Here is an 18,615-nt window from a genome sequence, read left to right as displayed (position 1 = left end):
AAAAAGAAAAAAAAAAGAAAAGAAAAGAAAAAAAGACTGTCAAGAATAAAGTTCTTTCTTAGTATTTTCTGGAATAGAAGAACACGACTGCTTTTACATAGATTTTTTTTTCCTTTGGTCACATCAATGAATCCAAGTTCCTTGTCAAAAGTGATGAAAAAATTGTTATTAGTAACACAGAAGAATAGCAAAGCCTTGAACTAAGAGTGTTTGTCCCTACCTGCTTGGCTGCCAGTACCAGAAATGGTACAAATACTTTGTAAAACTAAAGGGAAGATAGGTATCTTTGTATTTACTTGAGGGTAACAAAGTCTCTAAAGTAGAAGGATCCTAGGCTCTTACGGGCCTTCCAGCTTAGGAACAGGAATACAAATTCTTACCAGGAAGACTCAGACACAACAAGTGGTTTTTGCAAAGTACAGATGTGATGTATTTGCTCTGGGTGTTGTTGGCTGCTTTTGGCAGCCAGCAAGGGGCATTTTTTGTGTTTTACCTGCAGAGTGTGAACTGCAACAATCCAGTCTGGAATTGTATAAAGCACAGTTCACTGTACTCAGAATTTCACAAAAATATGTAAACAAAGTTTCTTCCATGTGTCAAAGAAATTGTTTTACTATTTTGAGAAGATTTCCAATCACTGGTTATATTGAGATATCCATCAGTTCCTCAGATATGTTACTTTTTGTCACCATTGGTTCTGTCAATTGTGAGTTGAGCTCAAGCTAGCAACTCCTCACCTTTTGCTGATTTTACTCAACATCAACATACAGTAAACTCTGAACCAGTAGAAAAACAGAAATATCCCATTTATGAAGGTGGCATGAGAATCCACTGCATCTCCACGCGCCTGAAATGTCTTAGGAGGAAAAGAACGCTGACAGACTCAGGCATGTCAGACTTGGGAGACAAACAGCACAAAGTATTCTTCGTGGTAGTCATTTTCACATCAGGTCCTCTTCTGAAACTTGTCTGTGATGAAACCATGACAGACGACAGATGCTTCTGAACTTCTCAGTAGCTTAGAAGAGAACTCTTCTTAGTTGTGTTCTTTGACAAAGGCCTCAAAAATGGAGACCAAGGAGCTAAGTTTAACTGAGTTTTAACCAGCTGAATCTGCAAAATTTCATTTCAAAGAATATAAAGTGAAGCATCTGCAATGCTGCTACTGATAGCAACTTGCCTGAAGCCTCTGAAGGCACATGTAATGCTGAAGCACTCCTCCTGCCAACACTTCATCTCAGCAACAGGGCTCAGATACTCTGCAATACTCAGGGCTCCAAAACAAACTCACAGATTCAAATCTCCCCAGAATTTGGGGGAAAAAACTGTTGGAGTTAGAATGTTACAGGTTGCATCCAGCCCTAAATATGATGAAACAGAGAATAAAGCATAGACCTAGGTCCTATTCTTAATAGAAGAATCATGTGTATATGTCTAAACAGAGAGGAGACTCGTGCAAGCTGATAGCGATGGTGGCCAGCCACGTGGGAGTGCCCACCTTCCCTTACACAGCATTCAAAATCACATGCAAAGAAACTCACTCTGACACTGGATTGCCCAGCACAGACTAATATTTTAAATCTATTACTATTTATAAGAGCAAGGGGTTTTTTTATTATTATTGTTAAGGAGTGGGCCTCACTGCTCAGCTATTGCGCCTGGTAGATTTAGAAAGTGGTCAGGAAGCTTCGGTATTGCCTTGCAGAGAGTGGAGGAGATGAAAGCGAGTCCCACGGCATAGATTCTGTTCCTCTAGCCCCACCTCTGCCAGGAAGCGCTCCTGTTCTCCTGGCAAGCCACACAGCCGGCTGCCTGCTCGTGCTCAGCCAAGGGTCCAGAGAACAGAATTTCCAAACTATTCCCTGGCTGGAGGAGGAAATGAAAGCAAGTCATTTTCAAGAAAAGCAGGTTGGATTGTCCAACCCTTTCACTCTGGGGAGCAAAAAAGAAGAAGAAAAAAAAGCAAGAAAAAGGAATTATAAAAGAATGGAATGGAGAAGGAAAGGCAAAAGAAAACTGTATTTTTTTGTGCTGCAAAGAAGTCAAGATTCACAGACTCAAAGCACAGGCAACACATCTTTAAATGATTAAGATAAAAACAGTGGGTAATAGATGAATGTTAGAGACGGAGGGAAATGAAAGATTTTAACCACATTAAAATCAGGCAATCTTTCCTGCTTCGTAACAGTAATTACAATTAAAATGATTTACACTCTGGTCCAGTGCAAATCAGGAATAAAAAAAACAGACTGTAATCCTCTCTTAGGGACAATTCTCCAACGATCGGAAGTCCATGCCACCAGCTGCCTGAACACAGGAAACGCACACCTCTCTGCCCATACAGGGGTGCTGAAACTCTCAACAATTTTCCTCTGTTTTTCACCGCAACTGGCCTAAGCAGCTCCCAGTCAGCTCATTTCTGAGGATCCCTAAAACTCTGCAAGGATTGTATGGGAAACATGGCTGCTCACTTGGGGCCTGAGATGCTGCTGTGGAGAAGGATTAGGAGTTGCAGTACTAACTGTACAGAACAACAAAGCTTGGAAGAGCTAGACTAAAGAGCTTCACGTACAACTGGCCCCAAATTAATGGGTATCACAGGAAAGATTGATCTTGAAAATGTGGTTACTCCATTTTATAAAATAACCTGTCAGAACCAGATTCTTCCCTGAAGATACTTATTAGAGTTAATTCCAGTTTACTGTTAATGTGGATGAACTCAAGGAGAGTATCAACTCTATTATTTAAGTACAGTTTGTATTAAATCATAATACATCTTGCCACATGGAGTCACTAGCTGAGTCAGTTGCTTGCATGTCTCCCATGCTTGTGCTATGAAAAGTGGAAAAGAAACCCCAAAACACCATCTGCCTTCCCAACTTGTGGTTTCTTACAGCAGAACTAACCTCACAACTGCCCTGTCCCTATGACAGAGCAGTTGCTGGCTATACAAGCATGACATAACAGATAACCACCTGCTTTGTATTTTGTCGTTAGTAAGGCTGCGCTGGAAGACATTAGAGTGGGAAAGTATTTGCCAGCTACAGCCGAGGGGCAGTTCATTCCAAAATCTTGCTCTAAACCACCACACAGAGCCAACCTCACCATTTCACTGGGTGACATTAAGGCAGGTTCCCACAAATAAGGGCAGGAGCACACAGGTCGGCACTCATGTCGCAGCCACCAGCCTCCCCAGCACCCCCAGCCCAGGCTGCGGGTGGCACCGCTCCACGCTAAGGCAGTGGGCTCACGTCAGGCCTTCACATCTGACTCCTGATGAGACACAGCAAATCTCTGCTCAGCAGAGATTCATTCCCAGTGGATAGCACATATTCAGGCTTAGTACCATAAAGGAGAAAGTTGCACAAAAATGAACACAATGATGAGCTAAATGGGTTGGACAGTATTTAGAGGAAAAAAAATGGAAATGATAATTGGCATGTTTCATTTACTCATTATATAGGCAGAAATGATACAGTCCCACAATTAAAAAATAAGACCCCCTCAGGTGTGGCAGGAACTGAATGCAACTATAAATAAATAAAATTAAAAAACACTATACATTGCAAACAGAAGCAAAAGTATTAACTGCTAAGAAATACTCTGCATTAGAAGCTAGCAACTACAGACAATAGATGAGAAAATCAAAAGGGCACATGAACTTCATTGCCAACAAGCTTGAAGACAGTATTTCCATAAGTTTGAAAGAAGCTTAACAGTGATACTCATCTATTACAAGATAAAAATGACAGAGGTAATAGTGCAGGAATATTAAATGTACTTCTGCTGATAAAAAAGCCAGACAATCATAGGATGGGATTTATTCCAGCAGCAACTCCAGAAGATCTTAAACAACAGCTACTACAATCAGATATTGTAAACTAGCATGCTCAGATAACTTGCATCAAGACTTTAAAGAGTTATCCAAGGAACTATCTAAATTATTAAGACTGTCTTTCAATGAATCCCAAATACTGGAAAGTATCTTAAGGATTTGAGGCAGACTACATTTGTTAACACACAATGTATAAACAGAGCAACATATGCCATTTCACATACACAGTCAGCCTTCTATTGATCCCAGAAAAAAATATGCAAAGTACAGGAATAAGAATGAACTGATAGGAATTAAAGGAGGATACCCAACATGAGCTCAAGGAAAACAGATCCCATTGGTCTGGTATCTCAGTGAGTGAGACCGATAGTTGCATTGATAGGACAACTGTGTTAGTATAATATACCCAGATAGCTGTAAGACATTTAAACTGGTGTTACATGACAATATCATTAAGAAACAGGAACAACTGCATGGCCATGTAGTAAAAGAATGAAAGCCTTGTTTTTCTGATGGGACTCAACATATAATAGTAGACAGGAATTCGTTACTGAGAGACAAACTTCTAATGAGGTCCCATAAGGCTCACTTTATAGTCCTGTAGTATCTAATATCTTTATCAGTTGTCTGGAAGAAAACTAAACCATTACTAATCAATTGCAGATGGAATAATGATAGGGATATGACAAATAATGAAGATGTGTCACTAATACAGTGACTTGAATTGCTTGGTACACAGGGCACAAACAAATATAAAGATGTAAATGTCAGTGCAATGAAGATAAACATCTAGGTAAGAGAATCCCAACCATACTTATGGAGTAAGGGACTCCATCCTAAGTCGGCACCTCTGAAAAGGAACTGGGGACAGGAGGACCGTGGTGGATAATTAGCTAAATATGAGTTGTTACTTCTCCTAGCAGAGCTCCTCACAAAGTTACTGCTGAAATTAGGTGTATAAACTGTGGGATGTTGAATTAGAGCAGAGAGTCCGTAAATATGCATGTATTTGATAACGGCACAGCTGCTGTTGAAATACTGATATCTGTGACTCCAGAAGTACATGAATAAAGCAGAGGGGTTTCAGAGGGGGCTGCGAGAATAAACAGGGTTGGAAAGTGTCTCAAGGAGCTCAGCGTTTTTAATTTATCAAAGAGCTGTGGCTTGAGCAGAGTCTATGGATCTGAAACATACACAAAGTAGGGTAAAGTAGTCCATGCTGAGGCCCTGTCTGCCCTAGGCCAGGGTCTTCCAGCAGCCAAACCAGCTTGCTTAAAGCTAGACCAGTGCCCTTCCACAAAACTTCCATTTTCTGTTAAGTGCCTACAGACTGCACACAGATTTGATAATGGGTCTTCAAAATAGCAAGCAAAGGTATAAACCAATTCAACTGCTACAGCTCGAAGCTAAACAATTTAAAACAGAATGTAAGAGGCTCATTTTTAATGAATATAGTCAGTCAGCGGAATAATTTACCAAGTGTTGTGCGAGTTCCCTTTCAAAAAGGAATTAATTCAGCAAAATTCAATGGTCTGGAAAATGCAGGTAATGAAACTAGAAGACCATAACAGTGGCTTCCAGCTTTTTAATCTATTAGTATTAATTCTACCACAACCCCAAGCCTCCCAGAGCAACATATGTCTCACCTTTTCTAAAGCATAGTAACATATTAATTATTCATTAATTATGAGTGTGACCAGGTCTGGAACACTACACCTTAAAGCAGAACCTCTCGTCCCTGCTGAGCTTAGTGCTGAGGTAAGAATTCAAGTTCAATCAGAAGCCTGCTTGCAGGTCTGTTACGTTTAAGATGCTTTACATTCTTTGACACTGTAATTTCGCCTTATATTAAATAAGAATCAAAACCTTTGATTTCATATCCCACACAAAGTGGTTTCAGATCAAATCTGACCCCAACATGACATGGGAAGTACCACAACAGAAATGGTTGTTTTTAGACAAAATGTAAACCAAACTCCATTCTTTTTTTGGCTGTGTTGGCTGTTGAGTCTTCCCAGGTTTTGAAAGATATATAGTAGTAGTAGAATTAGTACCAATACAAACACAATAAAAGCCAGCACCCAGGACACTTCTAATCAGCAAAGCAGATTTACTTGATTCAGGTTTTATCTGAAGAGAAGGCTGGGATCCTCAAAGGTTACTAAAGAACAAGGAGGATCTAGACTTCTGTTTTACGTGCTTCTTAAAACACTATCCACAATGACTGTTCTGCTTGCCTAAACAGTCACTGCACAGACTCCAGTTTCAACAACACAAGGAAAAATCTGGAGCAGCTTTACTGACTCAAATTAAATTGTTCCAACTTTTCATCCACGCAAAAAAGATGTACCTCAAAAGTTAACTCATTACTTTGTGAGGCACTTTGAAACATATCAAGTCAGAGAGGCTTTATGTAAAACCACATGCACTTTCATGCTGCAAGTACAGCTCTGCTCCCAAACTACTTGGCTTTCCAGTTTGTAAACTCAGCATATATCATGCAGCAAATTGACTTTTAGAAGTTGTTCTCCTGGCTCCAGCTCTATTCTGAACTGACTTTTAAGATTTTATTGATAACATAAAAACACCTTGTTGGCTAAGTCCTGACTTTTCTTTACAGTCCAATGCTTAGGGATTTGCCACATTCTTCTTCACAGCCTTCAGATTCTTTCCTGTTCTGGATGTTGAGGTCCGATTTTACACTTGTTTATAAGAAATCTCTAGATGTGGAGTGATGAGATTCTAGACAAAAACTTGCTGTAGGCAGGATGATAGAGATATATTATGGCATGTTTATTTGCTAAGACCTTCACAGTCAAATGGTCATTTATTTTAGATGGGGGAGGGGTGGAATACCTAAGAAGTACAGGACATGAACTCATGCCTCTCTTTCTGCATTCTGCAATTCTTGCCATATTGCTGCCATATGCTGTTCACAGATGACATCTGCCATCAAATACTTCTATCAATAAGCTACTAAGGTATTTATTTTTAAAAGTTCTTTTTATTTCTTTCCTTTTGCGCAAAGCCTCATACAGAAGACTACCTCTGGTGGCAACTCAATAAAAGGGGAAGTACGTTACAGTAGCATGTCCCAGCATATCTTGAAGATGTGGCTGTTCTCTGAAACAAAGGCGCAGCACTTAATGCCTGATGCAGACTTTTGCAGTCAATGGAAAGACTTCAGTGTTTTCAGCAGGCTTTGGACCAGAGCCCTTAAACTGGGGAACATACTCTCAAAAGGCAGAAAAATGGAAAGATCTGGCTGTATCACATGTATAGCTGGCCTTGTGGCAAGTGTGCATTAGGCAGATTCCTTTCCAAACTCTACCTCAACAAATACACTTCCAGCCAGAGAAAATTAAGTCTCCCAATAAAGTGGGTAAATAACAGGACTCCAACTTGGAAGGAGGTAAGCTCCTTTAGACACATGATATTGTTGTAACTCGGCCTCTGGCCACCTTTATAAATATCTCTTTTTCTAGGTCCTTTGGGGGCTCTTTTCTTCCCTGATTAGCAAGGGGAAAGTGAAAATTCCAAATACATGGTTCCTAGCATTGGGAAGAAATCTAAGCGGTAATGGGGGAATCCAGATTCAAAGACAGAGAGAAAGCTCAGACCCCCAACAATCTGAGTTCATCGTAACCGGGAATGAGCCACTCACTTTGTTCCCTTGCTTTCCAAACTGTATATCCTGGCAGGGAGCCTCTCAGTTCGTATCACACCACCAGCTCAGAACAGCAAATTTATTTTCAAGGAAGCTGGAACTTGTTTCTCACTCACAAACCTAAAGCTGTATGTACTGTCTGCTGCAAGAGCCTGCCATTATATGCTAGGTAAATATGCAACAAGCACAACAAAGGAAACGTACAGACATCTTTCAGCATACCTCGATGTTGAAATGTGGCTACTTCAGTTCCAAAGTGTACATCAGGAAAAATTCAAGTATAGAGCAGTGACTGGCACAAGACATAATATAGCCCTTCTTCTGCCAGGGAGGCCCAGAGCCAACTATGACAGCCAAGAAAACTGGGCTAGATCATTCAGAGATTGGGCGAGAATGAGAACACCAAGGATCTGCCTGGATCCAACACATTTCCAGGCAGATTAAAATGCTCTACCATGTTAGAGAATACAATATATTGCTTAACATTCCCTGATGGCAAGTGTCGCATGTGGAAGCATCTCCTGTAGGCATGCAGACGAAGGAATGAACTGCCAACATCATATGTAGCAGTGACTCTGACCCCTGGTCTCCATACATTCTGCTTACTAGGTACTCACCACATGCTCCATTTCAGTATTATCCAGTCAGCTGGACTGATTCCAGCATCAAACCTCCAAAACACAAAAACTAGGAACCGCAACGCAAAGAAAAGAGCTGTTCCTCTGTCATTACATTCACAGGAGAGCAGTGATGTCTCTCAGTTTTCCCAACTTGGCCCACTCCTGGGATAAAGCAGAGGCTGAACATGAAGAAGCAGCCTGCCACACGCTCTGATGACTGCTGGACTCCTATCACTTTGTGCTTGCCAGCCACCCCTGGCTATTATTACAACCCACTCCTGTATGTGAAGAGAGTAAATCTGTTTCACCGTATTCATACGGTACTTTGAAGATGTAAAGTTCTGCAAGTGTTATTCTTCCTCATGTACATCTTGGCAGTCCTAGAGAAGCTCTTCATGACTGTTTACCCAAAGCACAAAAAGTTCAATTTATATATCATATTGGACAATACTCGCCCAAATATCAAAGGCTATTCTGTGTCCAGTTTGGGGTAGTTAGAGATTGCCTGTAAATGCAATGGTGGGCTCAGATTTATTCAGTATTACCCACAAGCCTTCATCAAGTATGGGATTCCTGAGCTAGGTACTATCTGACCAGAAAAGTCAGTGCTGCTAGATATTTGTTCCTCACTCTCCTGAGCACAAAGTCCACCCAAATTTTTTCAAGGAATGAAAATCAACACGTTCTGATTCCTATCTCTCAATCACAGCCATGGTGAAGACAAGTTACCACCACTCCACTTCAGCTGAGCTAGCTGATGAACCGCAAATGCTATACGTAAGCAAAAACAAGTAAGAGAAGGGACTTCAACAGCACTTACTTAGTTTGCCTTTTAAAATTCAAGGCAGGGGTTTAAAAGAGATGAAGCCAGGGAAAACACTGGATACTGACACCAGCCAAACAGGGAAAAATAACGAAGTTGTAAGACTGAAAAACTGATATGGAAAGAATGACAGATTTACTGCTGCATTTGATGCACGTAACCACTGATAGACTCTCCCCAGGAAGTGTTGAAATTAGCATCACTGAAACAAATCCAGAAGCTAAAAATTAAATTATCTTTCCCAGAACATTCCAATTTGGGCTTTGGCAACAACAGATGTTTTAATGTTCTTGAATATATGCACGCACATGTGTGTATGCACGTGCATACACACACACACATATATATTTAAGTACAGTATCCTCTTTCACACAAGACTTTCCTCTTGGTTTTGACAAAGTCAGATTGAAGTTATGGTCATTCTGCAAAGTTTTTTTTTCAAAGTCTATGTCCAAATGAACAACTGTCAGATTAAACAACCAATAAAGATTCTCACAGCAACTTCAAGCTATGAATGAATGGTTACTTGTGAACTCGGCTGTCAAGACAGATGTGGTATTTGTCAGTGCAGTGTGGGTTAGATATAGTGGGAAGGAGCAAACAAACAAAGCCAAAGGCCACTGTCACGACATTTTCCTTTTTCCCCCTTCAGTTTACCTAAAATGATGCTACAGCTTTTGCTGAAGCGTAATACAGTAGTCAATATTTTCACTCAACTTGCCATATTTATTTAAAAAGCAATATCAACATGAGAAAAGTAAAAGAAAAATGGGGGGGGGGGAAGCAACAGGGTCTTTATGATACAAGAAAAATATAACATTGAGGGATAAATCCAGATCCACAGAAATCAACATATCTTTGCAATGTCGTGATATGGAATCAAAACCATATGGAAGTTGCAACATAATGTATCATTTTTGCTACATTAAAATGTATTATTATGAGGACCACAAGTTAATTCAGGTTGGAAGGGCCATCTAGTTCAACCTTCTGCTCAAAGCAGGGTCAGCTATGAGGTCAGCTTATTATTTACAATGATTTATATAATTATGCACAATTACCTGAGGTCAACTTATTATTTAAAGGCTTGTACAGCCGCTGCATGCCAGGATCTTAGCCGCTCACCAGCAGCCCATTGTGCTAGGCCCTGCACATCAGCAAAAAGAGGCTGCTGCCCTAAGGAGACTTCAGTGGGAGAAAGCTTAGCTATAGCGAAGATCCTGACTACATTGATGAGCATACATTCAGTTAAAATTAACTCTCATTCATCTTCCAAATCACACCCTGAACCACGGGAGAGATGTTCTAAAGATCCCCTCCAATCTCTCAGCCACAAATCTGCTGCAGGGATGACTGCATAGTTCAGCATCTCCTGGAAATCAAACATGTATGCCAGCGAACCCCTACAGCAACACTGGATATATTTCTGTAGAGCCTGGCATTTTGCAGTGAATAAGCAGTCTCTCTGCACTGCTGCCCAAATTCCTCCTCATCTGACTTCCCCCACGTATGAACTGCCAATGCAGTTTCCCCGCCGAAAATCTGATAGTTTTAGAGGCCATTATGCTACATGAGGAGGCAACTTCTGCACTCTGGACCAACTTGCAGAGCACCAAAAACGTGTAAAAACCTGCTCACCAGACAGGTCTAATGAAGCCAGGTTTAGCACTTCAGTTCTTCAGGTCCAGTCCTGTACCACTCAAGCTAAGAGAACCACAGTACTAAACAGACTTATGAATCATTCTTACGTTCAAAACCAAGTGCTCACACTGGAAGGAGATAAAACACAGCTCTTCATACCAAGTTTTTCCAACTTACTGATTTCTTCTCACAGCTAAATTTTTGAGTTTCTTCTCCACACCTTTCAGTTCTATTTCTTGTATAGCTGAGCGCCCAGTTGCAGTTTTAAAAGAGCAGTAAGGACAGTAAAGACAAGTGTGGGGGAGATGTTTTAAGAAGAAACATAGCTGCTGTAGATAGACTACTGCAGGAAGCCAACTGATAGCAATGTTGCAGTTAGGCACCTACTAGTGGATATCAGAGATTTAAAAAGAAACAAACAACAGCTTGTGGTTGAAGGCAGGATGCAAACCTTCTCTAAACAAATGACCAAAGCAAACTTTTTAGCCTAAACAAATCAGCTGAAACATCCATAACACAGTATTAAATTAAATAATACCTGGGGAGTGTATCATTCTCAAGCTAAAAACTGCCTGCTTGAAAATGTACAGCATATGGTTTCACAATAGGAATGAAAACATTTGTGTATCTTCACTAATGACTTGTTTGTCAAGATATACTGGGAGTCTCCTCTTAATCTGTAACACAGAAAGAGTCTAGCACAGACATTACAGAGGCAAAAGAAGCCAGCTGCCCAACACGATAAGACTCTTTTGGGACCACAGGAGTACTAAGGAGTCCTTTTTTCCCCTCTCTAATAAAGTTTCCAAAGTATTTCCTTTTCACTGGGCTCTGATGCCCAAATGACAGATCTCACAGCAGTAAGAAGGATTTGAACTGTCTAGTTTTGTTCCCCTCTGCAAATGGCCCCCGTTCAGGAAGCTAATTAGGCATACACATATGGACTTACGTTAATGAGTCCACTTGTGTGCGAAGCTCTGCACAGGTTTCAGCACCTTACTCAAGAAGCTCACAGAGGAAGACAGTCAGGAGTCCTCATTCATATTTTTCCTCAGCTCTTCCATAAGCAAAAATCTCAAACTGACAGCAATACACTCAAGGTGGTAACTTCAAGATAAAGCAACCATACAGACCACTACTGTTCTTACACAGGGCACCAAGGATGAGACAGACTAAAATCAGCAACCAATGAAGATTAAGACGATACTGTTTTCTTTGTACCATCACCTACTCACACCTGGTCCTGCAATTAAACGGAGCCAGGAAGAGCTGCATGAGTGCTGGGCATTCCCAGTAGGCCTCCAGCAACAAGCTCCCTCCACCATATGTGAGGGCTTCAAAGAGCAGCAGAAGACAAGGAAACCTTTCAAAATAGGTGTCTGGGATCGTAAAACATTCACACTGGCAAAGGGCTGGAGACTGGGGAGCGGTAGGGCGGTGATATATATCTAACTTTTTCACAGAGTAAAAGTGTCTCTTTAAAAGAGACATCAGAGAGAAACTCACGAAGGGGTAGGGAAAGGGCTTTGGAATTTAGTCCTACATTTCTGTCTCGCAGGTCTTCCAATGTCCCACAGTTAAAGGGCGACGTGGCTCTTTTTCTTTTCCAGACACTACCTGCTCTAAAAGAGAGATGGTGACACGGAATTAACCACGCCAGATCAGATTCTTGATCCCCCTCCCAACTTGGTGCCCTACATACAGCTGCAGCAAATAACTGACCATTCAGAAGGAAGTCAGAAAACACACACAACACACCTTACCATCTGCTTGATAAGAGTCGGAGCGGGAGAAGAGAGCTCTCTGATTTCCATAGCACTCACCTAGTGCACCAGAACATACTATTTTATTATCACTTAGTAGGTAATGACTACTGTCCAGAAAATTACCCTGCCCCTGTTTAAAGTCCCTTGCAGTTTCCCGTTTTTTCATTACCGCAGAGGAAGACTGCCCTGAATGCCATTCATGAATAAGCAGCAAAGAACCATTCCTTCCACACCTCTCCTCAGGGAAGCCTTCACAGTGTTTCAGGTCCTCTTAGCAGAAGAGAGCAAGCCTGGTGAACATGGGTTAGGCCTCCTACAAGAGGTGGTCCAGGCAGCACCAGCAGGCCATACAGTCAGCATAGTTAGAAGGGTTTAAAACAAGGTATTCCTCCCGAGACTGTTGCCATATCATTAACAACATAGGAAATCCTGAAAGATTAAGCTCTGTGTTCTGCTAAATGCAAACACACGTGAGCTGCACAGCAGTAGCTGTTAACATTTTGGTAATGATGCAGTCAGCACAGGGAGACACAGAGCACAGCCACTTCTGTGCTAGTAATGCCAGTACCCTGAAGACAAGGAGCCCACATGCATACAAATGCTGGTAAATCAAGTCCTTGTTGACAAAGTAGAAGCATGTCATTGTGCCCAGCCAGTTTATAATGTTGTCTTTCATTAGGCAAATATTCAGCAGAATGACAGTCTATGTAAAGCAATACTCACGGATTATTTCTTCATGAAAAGATAAATCCTACCTCTAAGCTCAAGCTGGAACTTGTAGAGGCTACTTTGTACTAAATTAGTTTAAAATCCAGGTAAAAACACGACCAAACCCAAAAGAACTGTGATTTCTTAGGCTGTTGTGTATTTACAGACTCCAAGCATGCAGAAAACTCAAAACAGTCATTTACTTGCATAAGCCTTAAGCCATCAGTACTGACCGACTCACTGACTGCGATACAAATTGCCATGAATGAAGATTACAGAATTACACCCATAGCCCTGCAAACATGTGTTGCCTATTTTTCTTGAGTGTCTCAGGTATGCATTAGTATTACAATTTGCAATCCACAGCTGTACTGGAATTTAATTTCTGTACATTATCAGTGCAATAGTTATCACTCAGCCTCAAATCAATAATTACCTTAAGTATCAGACCCTGTATAATCAATGAAGAATTGAGGAATAATAAAATTTTCATGTGATTCAGTTTTCACAGAAATCAGTATTAAGCATCTAGTCAGATAACTGCTTCTCAGCACACAGCATTGAAGATTCCTGTCTAATGTTGCATTCAGGTTCCGTACTCCAACTCCCTCTTTCAATAGTGCTGTAAAACAACTCCATTTCTGACTGCCAACGGAGCTGAAGAGCAGATTTAAGCTTTCAATATCTAATCCATGCTGTTGCAAGCACAACACATGTAGGCATGCTTCATAAACAAACACATTCTGATTTTTCAAAACCTCTTTCTAGAGTATTTTTTTTCCCACTGCTACTTCTCGTATCTGTTGTTTTGGGGTCTGTCAGAAATTGCTGCATTTCCACATATATTCTGACTAGATGCGGCTTTAACCTCAAGTGGACGGACTGTCAAGCCAGATGCCAGATGCCCCCTTACTTCCTCAGTGCAAACTATCAGTAAACCTTAGCATAACTTTACTTTGAGCCTTAAACTAACAGCATGTGAAAAGATTAATATGAATAAATTCAAAACTAATCAGAACCCTTCTTTAAATGTTGACACAGTATTATTTATATCCCATAAATACCTTCTTGACTAAAATTCATCCCAGGAGATTGGCACCTTGCCAGTTCTATTCATATTTACTGTATTTATATAGTACAGTTGGCCAAGGATAATATTTAAGACAAAATATGCCTCGGGGTATATACAATATCTCTTATAGTTTTCCTTTTAAATCTCCTCATTGCTAAAAATATTTAGTCTGAACTTTATAAAATGCCCCACAAAGACCTATCAGCAATCCGTAGTGATATATTGCTGACTATGAGTATAATTAGAACATATTTGTAATACTTGGGCCGTAGTCAGTTACTGAACATTAGCAACTTGCGGTAGAAACTGAACCGCTGATCTTTCCCATGCCTTCCTCTCAGCAGACCTTGACCTTCAGTGCGCTCGCACTGTACCCCGTCTCCCTCCTGCCTCTCTCAAATGCAGCAGAAACCGTAGAGTTAAAAAAAATCAATCCGACAAGTTTAGGACGAAGTGGCTGTGGCTGCCAAGGCTGCACTTTCAATTTCTTCCTTTAAAATATGGTGGAGTGATTTCTTCCCTCCTGTCTTTTTTGGAAAGGTTCACTCCATCCAGTATAACTAGAGAGCAGTGGAAAAACAGTTAACCTACTTACTATGATGTTAGCGACAGCACTTGCACAGTAGTACTGGATTTGCTGCTAAATGGCCTTCTGATCCCAAACTTCTGATGCACTCTGTTGGTAGATACCTGCAATCTACTCTGCTCTTCCAAAACCTCTATCGATACTTTAGCACAAATCTGGCCTCTGTCAACATTTTAAAAATAGATCCTCTTTTGTCAACACTACCCAAGTCGCACACCACAGATATTTTAATTTTCTGGAAAGTATGTGGCTGCATTTTGGACTATTGGTTCTTCGCAGTTTGTTCATGTAAAGAAAAAGGATAGACGTGCGGTCAGGGTTGATGCGTTTCTGCCTTCGGAGACTCTGTCACAGGGTCAACTCTGTATGTCAATTAGCCTCTATAACCTCCATTCACAGCGCTCGCTACTCTGTCCGGGCATGACCCGCTAGGTCTCAAAGCAAAGTGCTGACTTTCACCAAAAACACCAGCAAAGTGCTATTGAATACTACAATGAAAAACTGACCTGATTTCTGCGTCCTCGCTCAATGCTATTCCTACACATTACACCGAACCTCTTTGCTCATACCCACTTGGCTCCAATACACATTTTTTTCAAAAAGTATTTCTTCCCCGAGGGTAACAAGGGTGGAGTATATTTATCATGGCTATTATGGATGGTGCCATGATTACAATAATAAAATGGCTCTGACTGCCAGGATGTCCTGTACCTGATGCTGTCATTTAACAAGAAAAGAAGAAAGGAAGGCAGCTGCAGAGTGTGGGGTTCAGATACTTTGGCTGGCATCCTAGGACTATCGCATGCAAGACGGAGCAAGCCCCAAAGCTACAACTCGCTAAACTAAAAATAAATAAGAGAAAATGCAATTAGAAACTCGCGGATAAAGTTACCAAGATGGCTGCATTATCTATTTAAACAAGAGGTACATGCTTTTCAAAAACAGACAGCAAGGATACAGGGCATCAAGCGGTGGTGGCAGGGGAGAAGAGTGAGTGAAACGAAAAGAGTAGGGACTAGATTTTGGATATGCTAGCGGTGCAGTTATTTTTTACTTCTGGTATTTCACTTTCCCCAGTACGATGATGATCTAGATTCTTTTAAGGGAGTGCTATGCTTTTTCCTTTTTTTCCCCTATACACTCAAACTTTGCTACCAAAACAAAAAGGCATGTTGTTATGATTATTAATCATCCTAAGTGGATTTGGTCAGCACAGAGCATTTGTACCCTTTTATTGTGTAAAATGTGGTGTGGGTCATCAGAAGGTCGTTAAAAACAGCCAAAGGCAGAGGGGCTGAGACAGGTTCCAGGAACCGAGGCTAACCAGAAGGGAAACCTTCTCTGCACCTGAAATGAAAGCACCCACGAACCGAAACGGGTGGCGAGCTCAGAGAGGAGGGAGGGAGGCAGCATGTGCCTCCGTCCTCTCCAAGCACCAATGCGAATAGCGGTCTGCAGGACCGTGTTCTGGAGGGGCGCAGGGAGAAGGGAAGCAAGGCGAAGCCGGTGACTTTTTTTTTTTAAGTCCTCCTTTTCTTTTCAGTTATGGAGAGATGGAAACCTGCCCGATCCAGACACTCCAAGGGAAACAACAGCAGTGGAAAGATATTTTAGGAGACTGCACATGGGGCCGCAGGGGAGCCGGGGATCTGAGCCCGGAGGTGGGGAGGGAGCGGGACCCCGGCGGGGGGGGAGCTCAGGTACGTGGTGGGGGAAAGCAGAGGCACCCGGAAGGGACTCCCACGGGGGACCTGAAACCCCACAAGTCTGGAGACAGCTGAACTCCCCACACACACACACATACACCCCCACCAAAAGAAACCCTATGAGCAACCAACTGAGAGACTGCACAGGAGAGGAAAATGAGCAAGTAAGGAGGACTATGATGCATAGGGCTGGTATTTGGAGGTGCCGGGCACCGCCAAGCCTCCGGGGCAAAATTACACGCACATGCACAAACACAGAGGACTTACTTTCGGGGTAAAAAGGCTGCATGTCTATTTTGTAAACTTCTTTGGCATAATACTCCTCGTCGCTCCTCTCCCTTTCGCAAGTGGCGGCTCTGTGGTTGGCTTTCTCTTGCAGCAGGTCCCTGGTGCTGTTGTAGATGGAGATGACCTCCGGGGGCACCTCCTCGGGCTCGGGGTACTCGTCCGGGGGGCTGGTGAGCTTCAGTTTGCTCAAGATCTGCCCCCGGATCGCCTCGATCCTCTTGCGCATAAACTGATCCATGTCGAGGGTGCTGCAGGTAGACAGGCTGAAAGCCACGGTGGCCAGATCCAGGGTGAGGAACACGCTCAGGAGATAGCAGTGCATTTTAAGTGTTTAAATACAGCGCCCCCAAAAAAGAGTGACTTTAACAACGCACAACAACAACAAAATTAAAAAAAATAAAAAGGGGGATGTGTGCAAACAAAGGGAAGATCTGCAGACAAAATGCAGAGAAAAACCGGACTGCAAGGACGCCCTGCAATCGAAAAAAGCACGGGAGTCGCCAGTGAAAAAAACAACAACAACAATAAAAAAGAGGCGAGTTCCTACAACTAGCTAGAAGTCGGGGGTGGAGAGAGCGGGACAGCCAAAACGGGGAGGAAAAAAACCCCAAACGGCCAAACAAACCTGCAACTCAAGTGAATCGAAAAGAGACTGTTCGCAGGGAGCTGGCGGCGCAGGGTGGAAAACAAAAAAAAAAACAAAAAAAACACAAAAAAAAAGGGAAGGGGGGGAGAAAAAGCAGCGATGGGTATTAAAGGGCGCTGCCGCAGCCGGCGGGGGAGCGGGTGCCGGCGCGGCGCTGAGCCCCGCCGCGCCCGGCGGCTCCCGGCGGGCAGCGGGCACCGCCCCGCGCCGCGCCGCGCTCAGCCCCCGCGGCGGCGGCGCTCGGCTCGGCGCGGCGCGGCGAGAGGCGCGCACGTGCGCGCCCGGATGCGCGGAGCCCCGGCCCCCGCGGCCGGGCGCAGCGGCAGGCGGCAGCGAGCGGCGGCGATGCCCCGGCCGGCCGCGTCCCGCAGGCTGCGGCGTGCGCCCCGCGCTGCATGCACCGACCCCCCCCGCCCGGGCCGCTGCGCGCTGCGGGGCTCTTTCCAGCGCCCTCCTCTTCCTCCTCCTGCCGCAAAGCCAACCCCGAGCCGCAGTCGAGGAGGCAGCGCCGCGCCGGCAGCCTCCCGCGGATCGCGGCTCGGCGCGGCCGCCCGGGCTCGCTCTGCCCGCGGCCTCCCCCCGCTCTCCGCCCGCGGCGCTCCCGGCGGATCTAGCGCGCCGCCCGGCGCCCCCCGCCCGGCGCCCCCGGCCCCGCTGCTCTCCCGGCGAGGAGGGGACCGGTGCCAGCAGATAACATCACGGCCGCGCAGGGAGAGGGAGATTTATAAGGTCTCCCCGCCCCACGTGCTCGCCTCTCCGCAAAGTGACGTGGTGGGGCTCCATGGAGCAGAGGGCTCCTCCGGCTGCGCCCGCGGCCCGGCTATTTATTCCCCTCCGCGCAACAGGCGAGGGACGCGCAGGAGCCTGGCTGCCCGCCCCGGTGCCTTTCAAGGTGCCTCACCCCCGGGGGGGGAGAGGAGAAGGGAGGGAAGGGAGCAGAAGCAGCTCCTGCCAGCTTTTTTTTTTCTTTTCTTTTCTTTTAAAGGAAGGCTTTAATGTTTCTTGCACCTATTATTAAAGTAATTGGGCCAAATACCACCCTTGCTCTAGAGGAAGAATTAACTGCTGTGCTTATGCGCCTCACGAAAACCACTTGGATGTGTTTCTGTTAAAGTTTGCAGGGGCGGAGGATTATCCCGCATAGCTCTGCCCCTTGCATCATCAGCAGGAGCCGTTCAGTTTTTGCTCTGCCCAGTGCCTCGCTCTTAGATTTCACTTCCAAGTGTGTTTTGGGCAATTCTCGTAACTCCCCTCTGA

At 43.7% G+C, this 18,615-nt stretch overlaps 1 protein-coding gene across 1 annotated transcript in view; it reads right to left on the bottom strand.

Annotated features, from left to right (window-relative positions):
• Positions 1–18,256, bottom strand: part of TGFB2 (transforming growth factor beta 2) — a 70,893-nt gene extending 52,637 nt beyond the window's left edge. Inside the window, exon 1 of the mRNA XM_026108365.2 lies at positions 16,692–18,256. Within this exon, the coding sequence (XP_025964150.1) occupies positions 16,692–17,034 (343 nt within the window). The 5' untranslated portion in view covers positions 17,035–18,256. The remainder of the gene's footprint in view (positions 1–16,691) is intronic.
• Positions 18,257–18,615: the final 359 nt, after the last annotated feature.

Source organism: Dromaius novaehollandiae, chromosome 3 (genome assembly GCF_036370855.1).
Source record: "Dromaius novaehollandiae isolate bDroNov1 chromosome 3, bDroNov1.hap1, whole genome shotgun sequence".
NCBI lineage: Eukaryota > Metazoa > Chordata > Aves > Casuariiformes > Dromaiidae > Dromaius > Dromaius novaehollandiae.
Note: the sequence above shows the minus strand (reverse complement) of the source record. Positions and strands in the feature narration are given on the sequence as shown.